This window comes from Schistocerca cancellata, chromosome 7 (genome assembly GCF_023864275.1).
Source record: "Schistocerca cancellata isolate TAMUIC-IGC-003103 chromosome 7, iqSchCanc2.1, whole genome shotgun sequence".
Lineage (NCBI taxonomy): Eukaryota > Metazoa > Arthropoda > Insecta > Orthoptera > Acrididae > Schistocerca > Schistocerca cancellata.
In genome coordinates this window covers 552,694,402-552,713,439 of record NC_064632.1, presented here as the reverse complement: position 1 = coordinate 552,713,439, position 19,038 = coordinate 552,694,402, and the positions used below count along the sequence as shown (strand labels likewise).

At 43.4% G+C, this 19,038-nt stretch overlaps 1 protein-coding gene across 1 annotated transcript in view; it reads left to right on the top strand.

The window, feature by feature from the left end:
• The window catches only part of LOC126091934 (5-oxoprolinase), a 158,327-nt gene that overhangs the window by 29,112 nt on the left and 110,177 nt on the right, over window positions 1-19,038 (top strand). Inside the window, exon 2 of the mRNA XM_049907256.1 lies at window positions 16,669-16,860. Coding sequence (XP_049763213.1) covers window positions 16,669-16,860 — 192 coding nt within the window. The remainder of the gene's footprint in view (window positions 1-16,668; window positions 16,861-19,038) is intronic.

Sequence of the window (19,038 nt, the reverse complement as noted above, 5' to 3'; positions counted from 1 at the left end):
CAGGACTGAAGACCACGACAACACGGGACTACATCGGCCAACAACTTCAGCGTCATCCGCATACAACCTTAACCTTTCCTGTAGTTATCGACCAAGTTTAACAGGCATGGAACTCCAGCCAACAAACTGGCATCCGGTACCTGTGCAACACAATGCGTGCACGTTTATTGCTTGCTTTTAACATTCTGGCCGTTACACTAGTTGTTGATGTACGAGCGTTTCACATTTGTAATGGCTTATCTCGCACTTATATTAACCTGTGATGTTTCAGTGTTAATCACTTAAATATGTTACCTTTTGTAAGTCACCAGTTTCTGACTGGTTTGATGTGGCGCAACACGAATTCCTCTCCTGTGCCAACCTTTTCATCTCTGAATAGTGATTGAAACCAACCTCCTAAATTATTTGATGGATCTATTCTATTCTCTGTCTTCCTCACCGTTTTTAACCTCTACAGCTCTCTCTAATACCATGGAAGTTATTTCCTGATGTCTTAACAGATCTCCTATCATCCTGTCCCTTCTTCTTGTCAGTGTTTCCCATATGTTCCATTCCTGATTCTGCAGAGAACCTCCTCATTCCTTATTTTTCAGTCTGCCTAATTTTCAACATTTTTCTGTAGCACCACATGCCAAAGGTTTCCATTCTGTTCTATTCCGGTTTTCCCCAGTCCATGTCTGTTAAGATACAATAATCCACTCCAGATGTACATTTTCAGCAATTTCTTCCTCAAATTAAGACCTATATTTGATACTAGTAGACTTCTGTTGGCCAGGAATGCACTTTTTGGCAATGATAGTCTGCTTTTTTTTCTCCTTGCCCGGTGAGTCATGGGTTATTTTGTTGCCTAGGTAACAGAATTCCTGAACTTCATCTACTTCGTGATACCCAATTCTGACGTTTTTTCGCTGTATATATTTATATATTTTTTTTGCGACAGTTAGCTACACCTTTCTGCTACTTCTCTGCTTAGTCACCTCTACAGCTTAAAGACAACTGTCATAGTGTTGTACCAACTTCCCAATATCCTTGTCATAGAAGGCAGCAGCCTGTTCATTCCGCTAATTCTCTACACTGGTCTACAGATCGTTGTCTATGCCTAGATGCTGTCTTCATAGCCAGCAGTTCATGTGAGCTGATGTGAAACCCAGGAGGAACCAGTGAGGGACAATATTGTCGGTAATCAAGCACTTCTCATATTAAATGTGTTCTCAATCCATCAAACAATAAAACTCCAGGTAGGAAATCAGCAATGTAGTGAAAAATGGATTCCTGCTTCCATAAACAAGAAACGCTAAGTTGCAGACAGGCACAATTAAGACACTTCCACAAAGCTTCCGGCCACAGCTTCCATCAGCAAAAGAGAGACACACACCATTCATACATACAAGCAATCATACCTCCGCCAACTCCGGCAGACTTATATTATACCATATAATCATCTAACGAGAAATCCTTGCCTTCTTTCCATTTCACTTCACCAACTTCCCCACAACATCTAGGCTGAGCCTCTGATTTCCGTTTTAAGATTTTATAGCTTCCCGACCACGTTCAAACTTCTGACAGGTCACGCTCCAACTCGTAAATGTAACCCCTTCGTTGGTTATTCAATATTTCTTCCGTGGTCACCTTCCCGTTGGCAGTCCCCTCCCAGTCATCCGAATAGGGGACTGGTCCGGAATCTTCCGGCAGTGAATAGATCATCATGACATTTTTTTTTTTTTTCAATTACAGATCACATGTCCTATGGATATTCTTCCGCCTTTTAGGGGCTTTTTCCCACCCCAAGAGTGCCCTGAAGCTCTGTCTACTCCACCGCCCTTTTTGTCAAGGTCGTTGGCAGAACGATGGTGGCTTCTCATGCCGGAAGTTATCGGCCACCGTTGCTGATGGTTTTTATTCAAAATTTAAGCAGCAGCGAGGTTCGAATCTGGGAGTGAGGATGTTTTCATTACTAGTCAAAGACGCTACTCCTAGACCACAAATTGTTCAAGATGGCTGTAAGCACTATGGGACTTAACATTTGAGGTTATCAGTCCCCTAGACTTAGAACTACTTAAACCAAACTAATCTAAGGACATCACACACATCGATGCCCGAGACAGGATTCGAACCTGCGACCGTAGCAGCAGCGCGGTTCCGGACTGAAGCGCCTAGAACCGCTCGGCCACAGCGGCCGGCCCGTAGGCCACACGTGTTACCTAGACAAATATACACTCCTGGAAATTGAAATAAGAACACCGTGAATTCATTGTCCCAGGAAGGGGAAACTTTATTGACACATTCCTGGGGTCAGATACATCACATGATCACACTGACAGAACCACAGGCACATAGACACAGGCAACAGAGCATGCACAATGTCGGCACTAGTACAGTGTATATCCACCTTTCGCAGCAATGCAGGCTGCTATTCTCCCATGGAGACGATCGTAGAGATGCTGGATGTAGTCCTGTGGAACGGCTTGCCATGCCATTTCCACCTGGCGCCTCAGTTGGACCAGCGTTCGTGCTGGACGTGCAGACCGCGTGAGACGACGCTTCATCCAGTCCCAAACATGCTCAATGGGGGACAGATCCGGAGATCTTGCTGGCCAGGGTAGTTGACTTACACCTTCTAGAGCACGTTGGGTGGCACGGGATACATGCGGACGTGCATTGTCCTGTTGGAACAGCAAGTTCCCTTGCCGGTCTAGGAATGGTAGAACGATGGGTTCGATGACGGTTTGGATGTACCGTGCACTATTCAGTGTCCCCTCGACGATCACCAGTGGTGTACGGCCAGTGTAGGAGATCGCTCCCCACACCATGATGCCGGATGTTGGCCCTGTGTGCCTCGGTCGTATGCAGTCCTGATTGTGGCGCTCACCTGCACGGCGCCAAACACGCATACGACCATCATTGGCACCAAGGCAGAAGCGACTCTCATCGCTGAGCCACTTCACCAACCCCCCCACAACATCTAGACTGAGCCTCTGATTTCCGTTTTAAGATTTTATAGCTTTCCTACCACGTTGTAACCCCTTCGTTGGTTATTCAATGTTTTTTCCGTGGTCACATTCCCGTTGGCAGTCCCCTCCCAGACATACGAATAGGGGACTGGTCCGGAATCTTCCGGCAGTGAATAGATCATCATGACATTTTTTTTTCAATTACAGATCACATGTCCTATGGACACATATAAGATTCTTCCGCCTTTTAGGGGCTTTTTCCCACCCCAAGAGTGCCCTGAAGCTCTGTCTACTCCACCACCCTTTTTGTCAAGGTCGTTGGCAAACGATGGTGGCTTCTCATGCCGGAAGTTATCGGCCACCGTTGCTGATGATTTTTATTCAAAATTTAAGTAGCAGCGAGGTTCGAATCTGGGAGTGAGGATGTTTTCGTTACTAGTCAAAGACGCTACCCCTAGACCACAAATTGTTCAAAATGGCTGTAAACACTGTGGGACTTAACATTTGAGGTTATCATTCCCCTAGACTTAGAACTACTTGAACCAAACTAATCTAAGGACATCACACACATCGATGCCCGAGACAGGATTCGAACCTGCGACCGTAGCAGCAGCGCGGTTCCGGACTGAAGCGCCTAGAACCGCTCGGCCACAGCGGCCGGTCCGTAGGCCAGAGGTGTTACCTAGACAAATATATTTCCGGGATTTCATTTCTCTACATTAATTTTTTTTGGTGGTGCGAATTTTTTTCCGTCAGTGGATATAACTTCCGTAGAAAATAGATGTTGATATTTTTAAATCTTTTTTTCACTTCTCAGCACTTTAACAAACGAAACTGATCAGGAACATACGTATTAAGTTTGCTTCGGCCATTAATAAATACCGTTGTTAGTTCCTCAATTTCGATACTGTACCCTGACATTTTGTATCACGGTTGGCGATTTACATTCGCCATTCGATAGTGGTGTAAGCGAACTGACGTGACGTGACGTGACGTGACGGACAGTACTGTCAATGCACGCCGACGTGCGGTGCCGTTACATGATGGCTGTTCATTTTTCTTTTAAAAGCTAAGAGCCTAGTTTATTCCAAGTGTCAAGTGCAAATTATTATGGTGTCTATAAAACGCCTGTTCCAAATCCACAGCACTCACGAAAGGAATCTGTATTTACTAGCGGTATAATGACATTCAAAATTTATGGGACGCATTGCAGACAAACCTGCGCTGTTTCGAGATCACGTGATCAGTGTATGTTGACAACATAAAATCAGTTCTGCACACCTGAGTGCTGACTCCAGAGATATTTCTACTCTCTGTACGCAGCGAAAGACATCGCGAGAGACTGACAAACAGGTTTCAGGCGTTATCTGTAGCTGATTAAGACCCTGAGCAGCAGTCGCCTGTCGCGTTTCAGTGGAAGCCTCTGCCTGCAAGATCTGGCATTCACAAAGGGTGGGATTATTGGTGGCACATGTCGTCCTTCAGCGATATTCCTGCCAGTGAGGGGAAGGAATCCAGTGGGGGTATCACAGAACTGCAGAAAAATCTGGTCTGGTAGATACTTGCGAGAACCTGCCGAGAAAACTGAAAAAAAATCTACGGCAGCATAAACGGTGAATTTTGTTTAGCCACTGCATAATTGTCATGTACAGATCGTGCAGATGAATCAGACAAATGACAGCTTGCACGGAGACGTACAAACAGTCATTTTTTCCATACTCCATTGCATAATATTATATGGTACCATAAAGAAATGCACTGTGCCACATGTTCTGTAGTGATTGCAGAGTGTAGATATGGATGTAATAGGAAACCTCTAGTGGACAGTGTCAGTTCTCTAGTTTAAAAAAGTCAGATAAGACATCTTTTCTTCCTTTTCCATTTACACGATAGAATTTTGTTTGTGTGGATGCTATTCATGTGTTCAGTGAACATTAACAATGCCTGCCTGCCATGGGGCCAAGTCAAGAATGTATCTGCAACGTAACATAAGGTGGACGTCCACATTTTCTAAGTCGTGTTTTCCAAAATTCTCGTAAGAAATTTCCTTAGTCATGGACATGACCTTATTCCCATTTTTTGTTTTATGAGCTGCTATGTTGGGCAATATTAGGCTATAAATATGTTTTGTCGTGTTCGATCATCACTAATACTAGCATACGAAAGTTCTGACTGGGCTACAAACTGAATCGTTCGCGGTAGCGTTCTCGCTTCCCGAGCACGGGGTCCCGGGTTCGATTCCCGGCGGGGTCAGGGATTTTCACCTGCCTCGAGATGACTGGGTGTTTGTGTTGTCCTCATCATTTCATCATCATCCAGGAAAGTGGCGAAATTGGACTGAGCAAAAATTGGGAAATTGTACGGGCGCTGATAACCACGCAGTTGAGCGCCCCACGAAACCAAACATCATCATCATCATCAAACTGAATCGTGTGACATGTGACGAAGGCATGGCTGGTTCCTGAAAAACATTACACAAGCGATAAATTCTTTGGTGTCCCATGACCCGCCACTCCCTCAGACATTGGTTGCTTTCCTGGGGCTCTTAGTAAGACTAAAAAAAATCGCATTTGGAATCCTCTGGCGCGCCTCTGTTTGGGCCTTAAACCGGCCGCTGCATCAGTCGACTGTTATAGCCATACGAGGAAACTCTAAGCGACTTGAACCGCATGTAACTTGAATTTGTAGTACAAAGGGTACTAGGAAAGTTTTCCAATACGACGTAACAATAAGTCGCACGAGGCTGATTGTTGCTGTTTTCTGAGAATACTTCAGTAGCATTGTAGCCGCTGTGCCAAGTCTGTGGGCGCAGACTGACATCCTGATCGCGAAGTGAGATTCGGGCAGTTTTGCGCTACTACTCCGCGCGTGGTTTGAACATAGGCCAGTGCTTTGAGCAAATGACTCTTGCACTCGGTGATCTGTGTCCACATCGTACAATTATATTCAGGTGGTACAGAGAATTCCAAAGAGGAAATTTCACTCTGGAGGACGCTGAGAGGACGCGAAGGCCATTGATGCTGTGAGGAAAATGCTAGACGAAGCAGGCTAGTGACCTATAAGCAGACAGAGGATACCTTAGGGCTAAATGCACCAGAAATTCGTTCTATTCTGCGTGATCATTTGCAAGTAAAGAAATTTTGTTGTCTCTGGGTGCCGCATAGGCCGACGGAAGAGCAGATGATACGACCTGTGAATTGGTGGTGGGAGATATTAAAGAAGTTGTCTAAGGGACAAACTCAGCAGGTGAACAACATCGTGACAGGTGACGAGACTTGGCTGCAGTATAATGATGTGTCTACTAAGACTCAAAACAAATGTCTTTGAAGATGATGACATACCCTTAGCTGTTAGAAAATCCCGATACGTAAAGAAGAGAATGATAGCCGTTTTCTTTTATATCGAGTGGAGTTGTGGAGCGTATTGTTTTGGACACACAGAAGACACTCACAGTTAAGTGGTACACTGAGCAGTGCTTGGCCAAAGTCATCCAATCTTTGAAGAACCTATGATCGAAGTCAAGAATTGACACTTGGTTCCTCCATCACGACAACACTCCATCTTACAGCGCCAAAGCCTGCACCGAATATTTGCGGGATGCAGGATTGAAACTTCTCGAGCACCCTCCTTACAGCCCAGACCTTGCTCCCTGTGACTTTGCACTGTTCCCGCATGTGAAAATGAAGCAAAGGAGTGCAGTGATGAGGACCTCCTGGTGGCTTGGAACAAGGAGTGTGCCTAAATCCCTACAGAAACTTGGGAGAACTGGTGTAGGGATTCGCTTCAGAGGATGAAGATGTGTATTCAGTTTGACGGAAATTACTTCGCAAAAATTAATAAATAAAGCTGTATTGCAAAACTTCCTCAGTAGCCTTTGTGTTTGCGACCACGTCCCTTCCTGTAAACACTACGTTTAACGTGTGTGATACTCGGGGCTGTTTTAAGATACAAGCGGCCGCTCCTCTAGTGCAAAACTTGTATACAGGGCGTGTTACAATTAGTAGCGTCAACAACCCAGTTCCACGCGCTGTACATTTAGATTTATTTTTAACTGTCTTGTTACAACCAAGAAGCGATAGCTAATATGTGAGGGAGAGACAGAAAAGGAGGTGGGGATCACCAAGTGATATGTCGCTCCTGGTGAAAAATGGAACAAGAGGGGGGGGGGGGGGGATGGCAGCGCCAAATGATGTGTCGCTTGTGTGGAAAAGATGTTCTTGCGTCGGCCCTTATGATACTTGATATGTTGCGTAAAATGTGATTCTTTTACAGAGCCGTAGATAACGTTCGCCGTCGACGAGTCAAGTGAGTGCCGAAGCAGATTAGACGCCGTACGAATGTCTGTCAGACGTAGCAGTTTTATTGCTTCCGGTGTTTCTCGTTGTGTGTTCTTAACTTTTCTTAATTATGCTGGTTCGGCGCATTCGAGCGTGCATATGGTTCTAGAAAGGCACAAACTTTTGAATGTAACTGTCAGTAACCGTCATAATTTAAACTGCTTACCGCCGTCATTCTAACACCAACGATGATGCGTGAGCCAGACAATCAGTTATCGGTGAATCGTTAATCTGTTTTAGTAATTTCGCAAGAAATAGAATTTTTTGTCAAATATTTAGGCAGAATAGTTTGTCTGTACAGGATACATGTTTTCCATCAGCGTAGAATGAATGGTAGTGTCTTTCTCCTCTGATAAAACTCATTCTACGACTTATTTAATTTTAGTCGTAAAATTTTTGGATCAGGGATAGTGTTGCATTTTTGATAACTTTCAATTAAATGAACTTCTGGTCAGAACATTCAAACAAATAGAGGGTGACACAGAAAACCGGGAACATTTCCACAATGCAACAAAACTAGAAATGATGAATGAAAGAAATTGCGTTCATAGTAATTGAAACCTTACAACTTTGCCGTTTACGAAACTTTTATGGCATTTATTATTTTTTAACAAATACGTCCTTTAGATGGCGTCCTCCTGTACGAATACATTCGTGAAATCTGCTGTTGAGATTCCTCATTGACCGCTGCAACATCTCAGCTGGAATACTGTGTAATAATCTGTTTTAACTCGTCCAGGGTTCTTGGTCGAGTCGTGTAGACTTTGCTCTTGTGGTAGCACCACAAGAAAAAATCACAAACGGATAAATCTGGCGATCTAGGGGGCCAGGGAATGTTACCGAATCGTGTGATCACACGGTTACCAAACAGTTCTCGCACATGTGCCATTGATAGCCGTGCAGTGTGTGATGTCGCTCCGTCATGTTGAAACCATTCTTCTTGAACGTTAGGAAAGTTGTTCAATGCAGGTGTAAGGAAAGTTCGTGATATCTCCACGTAACGGTCGGCATTGACAGTTATTGCGTTTCCCTGTTCATCTGCGAAAAAAAAATACGGTCCGGTAAAACCATATGATGAAACACGACACCATACTGTCACTTTACGTCATTGGGATTTGTGTTTGCCAGTAACGGTAGCTCTGTTTATTCACATAACCTGTGTTTAGAACTTCATCGTCATTGTTTATTTTTATCATTTGTTGACAGAATGCTATCGTAACGGTAATCTTTGTCCTTCAATTGTTGCACCATCTGAAGTTTTTACGGATGAAATTTTAAATAAAGATGAAGAATTCTGCGAACACTCTCTCGGGATATTCCAACCATTGCTGCTGCCTTACGAATTGAACGCCATGGGCTCCGTAATACAAACTCTCGTACAACATCCGTGTTCGCCGGAGAACGCACACTTCGTGGTCGTCCTGTTGGTTTCTTCTTGAGAGCAGATCCAGGTTCTTCAAAGATATTAATCCAACATTTTATCGCGCGTTTCGACGGAAAGGCATCATGGCGTCCTTCATTATAAAAACGTCGAAACTCCCTCTGCAACGCTACCAAACCATAATTGTCTTTATAAAACTTTTTTACGGCTAACGCACGCTGTTGTCTGTTCCACTGAACCATTAGTAATGAAATGGCGGAATGTTTACTCGCTGTCACGAACCCACAGTGCTGCCACCTGCCCATGGCTGCCACTACTCATTTCAAACATTCCCATTATTCTGTGTCACCCTGTATCATTCCTCCATTAATTAGAGCAAAAAATACTTGTATTTTTCAAGACTGGAGAGTGAATTGGCTCTCATAAACCAGTTGATAACGTTTCTATAATACACTTGAACACTGTTTAGTGCAGTGGTTCCTAACCTAGCAGTAACTACGCCCAGAGGGGTAAAATGAAGCTTACTGAGGGGTAAAAACAAAGAGTTCGGTTGTGTTCCGACCACGAGACTAAATTATTTTTAAAAGATCGTTATTATTATCACTGTTTCCCAGGACTGTAATAATCATTATACAGGGTGGTCCACTGATCGTGACCAGGCCAAATACCTCACGAAATAAGCGTCAAACGAAGAACTACACAGAACTACAGAACTACACAAGATGGCGCTATGGTTGGCCCGCTAGATGGCGCTGCCATAGGTCAAACGGATATCAACTGCGTTTTTTAAAATAGGAACCCCCATTTTTATTACATATTCGTCTAGTATGTAAAGAAAAATGAATGTTTTAGTTGGACCACTTTTTTTGCTTTGTGATAGATGGCTCTGTAATAGTCACAAAGTCACAAACATATGGCTCACAATTTTAGACGAACAGTTGATAACAGGTAGGTTTTTTAAATTAAAATACAGAACGTAGGTATGTTCGAACATTTTATTTCGGTTGTTCCAATGTGATACATGTACCTTTGTGAACTTATCATTTCTGAGAACGCATGCTGTTACAGTGTGATTACCTGTAGATACCACATTAATGCAATAAATGCTCAAAATGAAGTCCGTCAACCTCAATGCATTTGGCAATACGTGTAACGACATTCCTCTCAGATAGTAGTTCGCCTTCCGTAGTGTTCGCATATGCATTGACAATGAGCTGACGCATGTTGTCAGGTGTTGTCGGTGGATCACGATGGCAAATGTCCTTCAACTTTCTGCACAGAAAGAAATCCGGGGACGTCAGATCAGGTGAACATGCGGGCCATGGTATGGTGCTTCGACGACCAATCCACTTGTCATGAGATATGCTATTCAATACCGCTTCAACTGTACGCGAGCTATGTGCCGGACATCTATCATGTTGGAAGTACATCGGCATTCTGTCATGCAGTGAAACATCTTGTGTAACATCGGTAGAACATTATGTAGGAAATCAGCATACATTGCACCATTTAGATTGCCATCGATAAAATGGGGGCCAATTATCCTTCCTTCCATAATGCCGCACCATACATTAATCCGCCAAGGTCGCTGATGTTCCACTTGTCACAGCCATCGTCGATTTTCCGTTGCCCAGTAGTGCATATTATGCCGGTTTAAAGTTACCACTGTTGGTGAATGACGCTTCGTCGCTAAATAGAACGCGTGCAAAAAATCTGTCATCGTGCCGTAATTTCTCTTGTGCCCAGAGGAAGAGCTGTACACCACGTTCAAAGTCGTCGCCATGCAATTCCTGGTGCATAGAAATATGGTACGGGTGCAATCGATGTTGATGTAGGATTCTCAAGACCGACGTTTTAGAGATTCCCGTTTCTCGCGCAATTTGTCTGCTACTGGTGTGCGGATTAGCCGCGACAGCAGCTAATACACCTACTTGGGCATCATCAATTGTTGCAGGTCGTGGTTGACGTTTCACATGTGGCTGAACACTAACTGTTTCCTTAAATAACGTAACTATCCGGCGAACGGTCCGGACACTTGGATGATGTCGTCCAGGATACCGAGCAGCATACATAGCACACACCCGTTGGGCATTTTGATCACAATAGCCATACATCAACACGATAGCGACCTTTTCCGCAATTGGTAAACGGTCCATTCTAACACGGGTAATGTATCACGAAGCAAATACCGTCCGCACAGGCGGAATGCTACGTGATACGACGTACTTATACGTTTGTGACTATTACAGCGCCATCTATCACAAAGCGAAAAAAGTGGTCCAACTGAAACATTCATATTTCTTTATGTACTACACGAATATGTAATAAAAATGTGGGTTCCTATTAAAAAAAAACAGCAGTTGATACCCGTTTGACGTATGGCAGCGCCATCTAGCGGGCCAACCAAATGGTTCAAATGGCTCTGAGCACTATGGGACTCAACTGCTGTGGTCATAAGTCCCCTAGAACTTAGAACTACTTAAACCTAACTAACCTAAGGACATCACACACATCCATGCCCGAGGCAGGATTCGAACCTGCGACCGTAGCGGTCGTGCGGTTCCAGACTGTAGCGCCTTTAACCGCTCGGCCACTCCGGCCGGCAGCGGGCCAACCATAGCGCCATCTGGTTTCCGCCTTCGAGCTAGACGAGTTTCGTTCTTTGTTGTTTTTTCGTTAGATGATTATTTCGTGAGATATTTGGCCCGGTCACTATCAATGGACCACCTCGTATAAGTTACTAATAATAAAAAATATTTTCCAAGTACTGACATTAACATATGACACAATGTGGTGGAGATCACAGCTTGTGAAATTAATGTATTAACGTCTTCCTCACGTGGTCCACCCACTACACACATACTTTGTTCATTGTACCATGCATATACACTGCCCGGCCACATTAAAGTGATCACCCGTCAAAAGCTTGTATAACCACCTTTCGCACCACGGACTGCTGGGAGGCGTGCAGGAAGCGTGTCAGTGAGGTTCTCGGATATACCGATAGCAATGTGGAGCCACGCCCACTCCAGTACTGTGGCCTGCTGTGCTAGGTTTCTCGGTTGAGGATCGTGGTGCGAACAGCCCGATAGAGGTGATCCTGTGTCTTCGTGACTGAGTTTAAATCCGAGGAGTTTGGTTCGCTGATAAGGTAAGCTCATTCCGGTGCTCTTTGAACCACGCACGTACACTGCGAGCTGTGTGACGCGTTGTATTGTCCTGCTGGTAGATGCCATCGTGCCTAGGATAAACAGACTGCATGTAGGGATGGGCGCGGACCCCAAAGATAGATGCATAATCGTGTTGCTCCACTGTGCCCCCCAGAATGACGAGATCATCCAGGGAGTGCCAAGAGAACGTTCAGCAGAACATAATATCTCTCTCCTCTGGACTGGACCATTCCGACAATTGTTGCTGGGTGTATGTTTCCAGATACAGGGAGAGTCAAAAGTCCTTGGACACCTTCATAAGTTGGAAAATTGAAATGTGATGATGGGAACATAGGTTCGATGTGGGGCCGCAACTTTTGGAGCGAATGTCATTCATGGCCGCCATCTTGAAATCCGCCATTTTGGATTCAAGTCATTTTTTTTTAAATGGGAAGGGGGTGTATGATACATCAAATAACACTTGTTTGAGCCCTTGAATTTGGTGCTGAAATTTGTTTATGTCTATCTTGTATAGTTTAGAGGTTATTAATGTTCAAAGTTGGGAAGTTACCTTCATACCGACTGCTACAAAACATGTTCTATGTGTTGTCCATCCCGTGCAATGCACAACTGTAGCCGCCGCAACCACATTAATAACTTCTAAACTGTACAAGATAGACAATCTCCCCCCCCCCCTTCCCATTTAAAAAAAATGACTTGAATCCAAAATGGCGGATTTCAAGATGGCGGCCATGAATGACATTCACTCCAAAAGTTGCAGCCCCACGTCAAACCTATGTTCCCATCATCACGTTTCAATTTTCCCTTTAATCTTCCAATTTATGAAGGTGTCCAAGGACTTTCGACTCGCCCTGTATTTCACGCCGTACAAGCCAGAGGCCATCTTTCCGATGGGGCATAAAACGTGATTCATCTGAAAAGGCCACCTGTCGCCACTCAGTGGACATCCACTTACGGTATCGGCGTGCCAATTCTATCCTTCGTCGTCGATGAATGGCAGTCAGCATGGGTGCATGAACTACGCGCCTGATGCGGAGGCCCATAAGTAGCAAGGTTCGCTGAGCAGCCGTTAGGAGACACTGTTGGTAGCCTCATAGTCTATCTGGGAGGTCAAGTGCTCAACAGTTGCACGTCTGTTCGCCCGTACTTACATCCGCAGCCGTCGTTCATTTCTGTCATCTATCCCAAGTGATGTATCACAGTTTCTTCGGCGCCGGTTTTGGATAGGGTCATTTTGCCATGCACGAGTAGTTTATAAACTTAGCGGTTCGGAAATGTTTCCACCTTTGGCCCGAAAACCAATGATGGTGCTCTTTCGGGTGTCAGATAAACCGCTCTGTTTCCACATTAAGACAACGAATGTCCTTTTTTTTCCCCGGTCCTCGACACACATTTATGTACCCTCCACTGCATGTGCTGCCACCCGTCACCTCTGAGTAGTTATTGCGCGTTGACGTCGAATGTACGCGGTGATCACACTAATGTGATGGGACTGTGTATGGCAGTGAAACTGAGATGTATGTGTCACATATGCTTAAATTTTTGCCGTGCGGGATTAGCCGAGCGGCCTGGGGCGCTGCAGTCATGGACTGTGCGGCTGGTCCTGGCGGAGGTTCGAGTCCTCCCTCGGGCATGGGTGTGTGTGTTTGTTCAAATGGTTCAAATGGCTCTGAGCACTATGGGACTTAACGTCTGACGTTATCAGTCCCCTAGAACTTAGAACTACTTAAACCTAACTAACCTAAGGACATCACACACATTCACGCTCGAGACAGGATTCGAACCTGCGACCGTAGCGGTCGCGCGGTTCCAGACTGAAGCGCCTAGAACCGCTCGGCCACACTGGCCGGCTGTGTGTGTTTGTCCTTAGGATAATTTAGGTTAAGTAGTGTGTAAGCTTACGGACTGATGACCTTAGCAGTTAAGTTCCATAAGATTTCGCACACATTTGAACATTTTTTTGCTTAAATATTTAATGAAAATGCTTCATTATTCACTTCACAACAACAGGTGAACTAATTGACAGCACAACATGACAGCAACTATGTTCAAGCTATTGTGTTGTTGTAGGGTCTACATTGTCGTCAGAAACAATGCATTCTCAACCTGAGTCTTCCAGTTTCTGCCAGTTCAGACGTAAGGGATCCAACAGTCAAGTGATTTACAAACAGTACTCCTAGTACACATATTTTAATATGGTTGATTCTAACTGGGAGTGCAGGTTGTGGGTGAAGAAAGTGTTGCTAACGAGAAGAGTTGTGCAGACGAAGCTTTTTTAGTGGTAAGCGTCTTCCCTCAATTTGAATAGTCGCCCTTCTTTTCTGAGAACGTAAGACTTGCGATGTACTGAGAACCGCTTCATCATTATACAAAAAAAGTTTTTAGAAACATGCAGTACCAATTAATTATTCAAGGAGGTAGGCAGGATATTGTCAGAAAGGGGGGGGGGGGGGGCGGGCATCCAATGTATTAAAGAGGACGTTCAAAAGCTCATGTTGTTTATTTATTCTGAGATACATTTATTTTTTAATTTTATGTACGTAATTTGCTTTCAGGGCGCATTTATACAAATAGTATTCTCCCTATAAATTTCAGTAAAAACATTTTCTTAAGTAAGGTGTAACATATTCCCCATACATATGAGGAATACTCAAAAGCACAATTAAATATTTCTTTGACAGTGCGATAACTTCACTTTATCACAAAATTAATTAAAATTGTAGTATAATGTATTCCCTCTTCGCTGACCAAACACAGCTCAGTCTTATAACATAAGGTTCACCATTGCAGGGCACCAGATCTTAACTTTCGGTTGGGTAACTTACAAACTTAAAAGGGTTCAGATCTCTTTCGACACTAGCTATCTTTCTCCTACTACAGTCTTGTATTTAAATTTATGACTTACTTGAAACCAAGTCAGAATTCCTTCAGCGCATCAAAGCATCCCATGTTTTCCAATTCATACTCAAGCTGAAAAAAGCTTTTAGGAACGAACGAACTATAGAATGTGCTGTCATCACATAAACCTCCCGCTCTCTAAAAACCACTCTCCATAGTTCCGTACCGGTAATCGTTATCGTAACTGAGTACTGCACGGATGAGCAGATTGGGCGATATTTTGCAGTTTTGGCTACGAATAATAGAATTTTGACCAGATTTTGTAAAGAAATGCAACCATCGCCTTTTGGGCGATATTTTTGTTGATCAACGCGACAGAGGTAAATCCAAGTTTGTTTTTATGCACTGACTTAATTTAATGTTATTTGTAATTATGTTCACTGCTCCGCTGCCTTGTGAAACACTGAAGTATTACAACCCCAGGGTCAGGGATTTTCTCTGCCTCGTGATGACTGGGTGTTGTGTGATGTCCTTAGGTTAGTTAGGTTTAAGTAGTTCTAAGTTCTAGGGGACTTACGACCATAGATGTTGAGTCCCATAGTGCTCAGAGCCATTTAGCCATTACAACCCCAAAGTTCAGTCAGGCTCCAAATAACGACTCCAGTACTAAATTGCTATAGATGGGTAATTAGGCTACATATTTTTAACGTACCATAAAGTTAGTGGACGAATGAAAAGTCGCTTTCCTCTTCTTTCTTTTTACAAATTTATCCATAATTAGAAACTATCTCAACATCACACAACACAAAAGCAATAAAGCAATTAAGTTCAACTGCCAGTGAGAACGGAACTGATTAACAAAACAACAGAGCTCAAATAAGGCCAATAACATAAAGTAGTTGATGTTGGCAAGTTTAAATCTATCGATAGTGCGTAATGCTTTTTCGTCGATTGATTAAAAATCAAATCGTCTTTCAGTTTCACTACACAGCAGCTAGGCCGTGTGTAATTTCATTCAAATGAGAGGGGAGGGGTCCAGATCCTCCGAAAGCGCCCCCACCCCCACTTGGCTGCGTCCTTGACTCATTAGTTTGTGGTTCAGTAATTCGTGATTCAGTATGATACCCACAAATACTGGATATAACATCCCTTTAACCATCTTAAAAATGGAAGTGTTCAAAGAAAATTCTTTTTCAAAATGGTTCAAATGGCTCAGAGCACTATGGGACTTAACTTCTGAGGTCATCAGTCCGCTAGAACTACTTAAACCTAACTAACCTAAGGATATCACACACATCCATGCGCGTGACAGGAATCGAACCTGCGACCGTAGCGGTCGCGCGGTTCCAGACTGTAGCGCCTAGAACCGCTCGGCCACCACGGCCGGCAATTCTTTTTCGTTCTAAAGTTTAGTTAGGCGTTCGTGTTGACGATGGTACGGGAAAGATGAGGGGGCATGTGAAGGGGGTTAGGGAGGTGTTGCTAGATAATACCCAAATTGCACTAGGGGGTAACGATTTCAAAATCGAGAACCACTGATTTAGTCACTTACTTCATACAAATTCTTGGCTTTGTAATGAAATGGAAGGAACTGTGATTTATTAAATGGTGAAGAGTAGATTTCACAAAATAAAGGTGGTACAACATGACTCTCGAAACTAGTCTGATTACAAATTTGCAGTTTGTTTTCCCTATGATCGCTTCGCAACGGGCGCAGGAAATCTGGTGTCGGTTAAGCTTTTTTTTTGCGGTTGACGGCTTACACCTAACCATGACTTGTATCCAGTGACATGTGACGTTCAAGCCGCACCAAGCTAGCCGTCCGCACTCCCCAGATCTCCGCCGGCATAAGCGAAACGAATATCACAAACCCTATGCAATTCACACGAAATAGTTAACAGTATTATACAACAATCCTCAACCAATGATGTTAAAACCATACTGTACCATTCATTTTGATTCCATTACGCTGTGATGTGTGTGTGCCTCAGGAAACCGGCGTTCCCATGCCGGCCGACCAGCCAGTGGACGGCAGCGCGATCGAATGGATCCGCATGGGCACAACGGTGGCCACCAACGCCTTGCTGGAGCGCAAGGGCGAGCGCATGGCGTTGCTCGTCAGCTCCGGTTTCCGCGACGTGCTCTACATTGGCAACCAGGCCCGGCCGCGCATCTTCGATCTGGTAAGGAAATGCACAAACAGTAGCAGAGATGTAGTTTTACAATGTATATTTATTGCAACTCGCTGTGCCTCCCCACCCTCCCCTGGTGACGGTGGTTAAGTTATTCCATATCTTTCTTATATAAGGAGGAAACAACGAGAATGAAGTTTGACTGGAATAATAGTAGTTAGTATTGCATAATATAATGCCAAGACGATAATTACGTGACTGATTTTATAATGTTAATACTCAGATTTCTTGTACAGAGTTTAGGTAAGGCTTGTCAATCAGTTTCAGGACAACAATAATACAGTCGACTTTTGCTAATTCGAAACTCGATAAATCTAAATATTCTGTGTGTTTTGATTCACTCAGTAAATATTAAAGATCGTCATGACATACCGCACAATAAACAATGTATCAATCGAAGTTAATGGCTGTCTAGTACTAAGTAATTCGAATGATTTCACCAATTTTTCAGGTGGCTGTTTCGTCAATCAACTCTTTGTGACAGTCCTTTGTTTTTTCAACAATGTATGTATTATGTTAATCTATTGTTTCAATAACGTCGTGGTAGTAAAAGTGTTTGACTTTCGCAGAAAGGTATCGGATTATTGAGCCTGTGGAATGTAAAGTGGAAGAAGAGGATGTAACGAAATCCTGACAAGTACGATAATGAAATGGAATGAAAGGGAGGAAACGGACCTGGGGAGGTAAATTTCCGGGAAATACGGAAGCGTCCGATCCCGCCCGTCTGCTTTGACCCATGACGTCACAAATATGGCGGAAACGACCAATATGGCGCATATAAAGTCGGTACATACAAATTGAGGACGAAAATACATCGAAAAACAAACGCACACTTTCCACAAAAACCCTACTGACACTAATGGGACAATCGCAGGAAATGGAGTGTTTTTGGGTGGGGGCAAAACTAACTATAAACAAATTTAGACACCCACCCCATACAAAACCACACAAAACGAAAAAAAAAAAAAACCGACGTCACCAAATACAACTAAACACAATAGCATCTGGAATCGGACACTATATAGCTCAACAGCAGCTCCCGATCCCATAAATTAGGATCAAACACTTCCCTTGGCCTATATAGCTCAAAAACATCTCCCGATACCAATATCAACATACACAGCCACACATTGGGATCGAACACTTCTCTTGACCTGCGCACTGTTAATTTTATCTGTCACATCTATTCCTGAACAAAAACGACAACCAATTAATTTTACTAAAATTACCACACGATGTACAGCGAACAACACTAAATTAACGTTCACACAAAATCGTTAACTCACTGAAACGAATTCCACTACAAACACAGCCGACACTCAAACAATTCTGGATAATGAGCAAAAACAAACTGAGCCCATTACACCACACAAACGAAAACCCTGAACATACCACCAGAGAGCACAACACACCACAACATGACAACATCTACAAACACGCCACACTCACAAACCAAACTCTGCACCGTCATGACCTCACACACAACACCCTTACGTCACGGGTCAAAGCCGATGCGTGGGATTGGACGCATCTGTAGACCCAGTTTCCGTTTACGAGAGAATGCTTACCGAATAGGCTTGGGAAATGTAGAGGACAAAACATATGTTCGAGGTTATGTACATAAGACAAAGCACAGTCATTTTCTGAGCATTGAAGGATTCGCCGTTAATGAGCAGTTGCTCACCAACCTTAAAGAAAAGGAGATGACATAACTTCGTATTTTAGATAGTTTGTGTGAAGAAACTTTGTGTGGGGGTTAATGAAACAGTTTATATGGAAAAATAAATGAAATTGAAATTTTCTTATGCTCTGGTAATAAATTTCTTCTCCCTTTTTTTTGATATACAATGTGAAGTACCGGTAGTAATTCCTACCCCCTACCTCTTACATGTTACAGTAGTAGAAATTCTTCTACGGAATAGGAGTAGTTGTCTAGGAGTGACTTTCTCAGTTTGTTTACAAATTTCGCTTTACTGTCTGTCAGACTTTTACATCACTGTGGAAATTATATATATATATATATATATATATATATATATATATATATATATATATATATATATAAAATTAAAAAGAAAGATGATGAGACTTACCAAACAAAAGCGCTGGCAGGTCGATAGACACACAAACAAGCAGAAATGTCTGCTTGTGTCTGTGTATATGCGGATG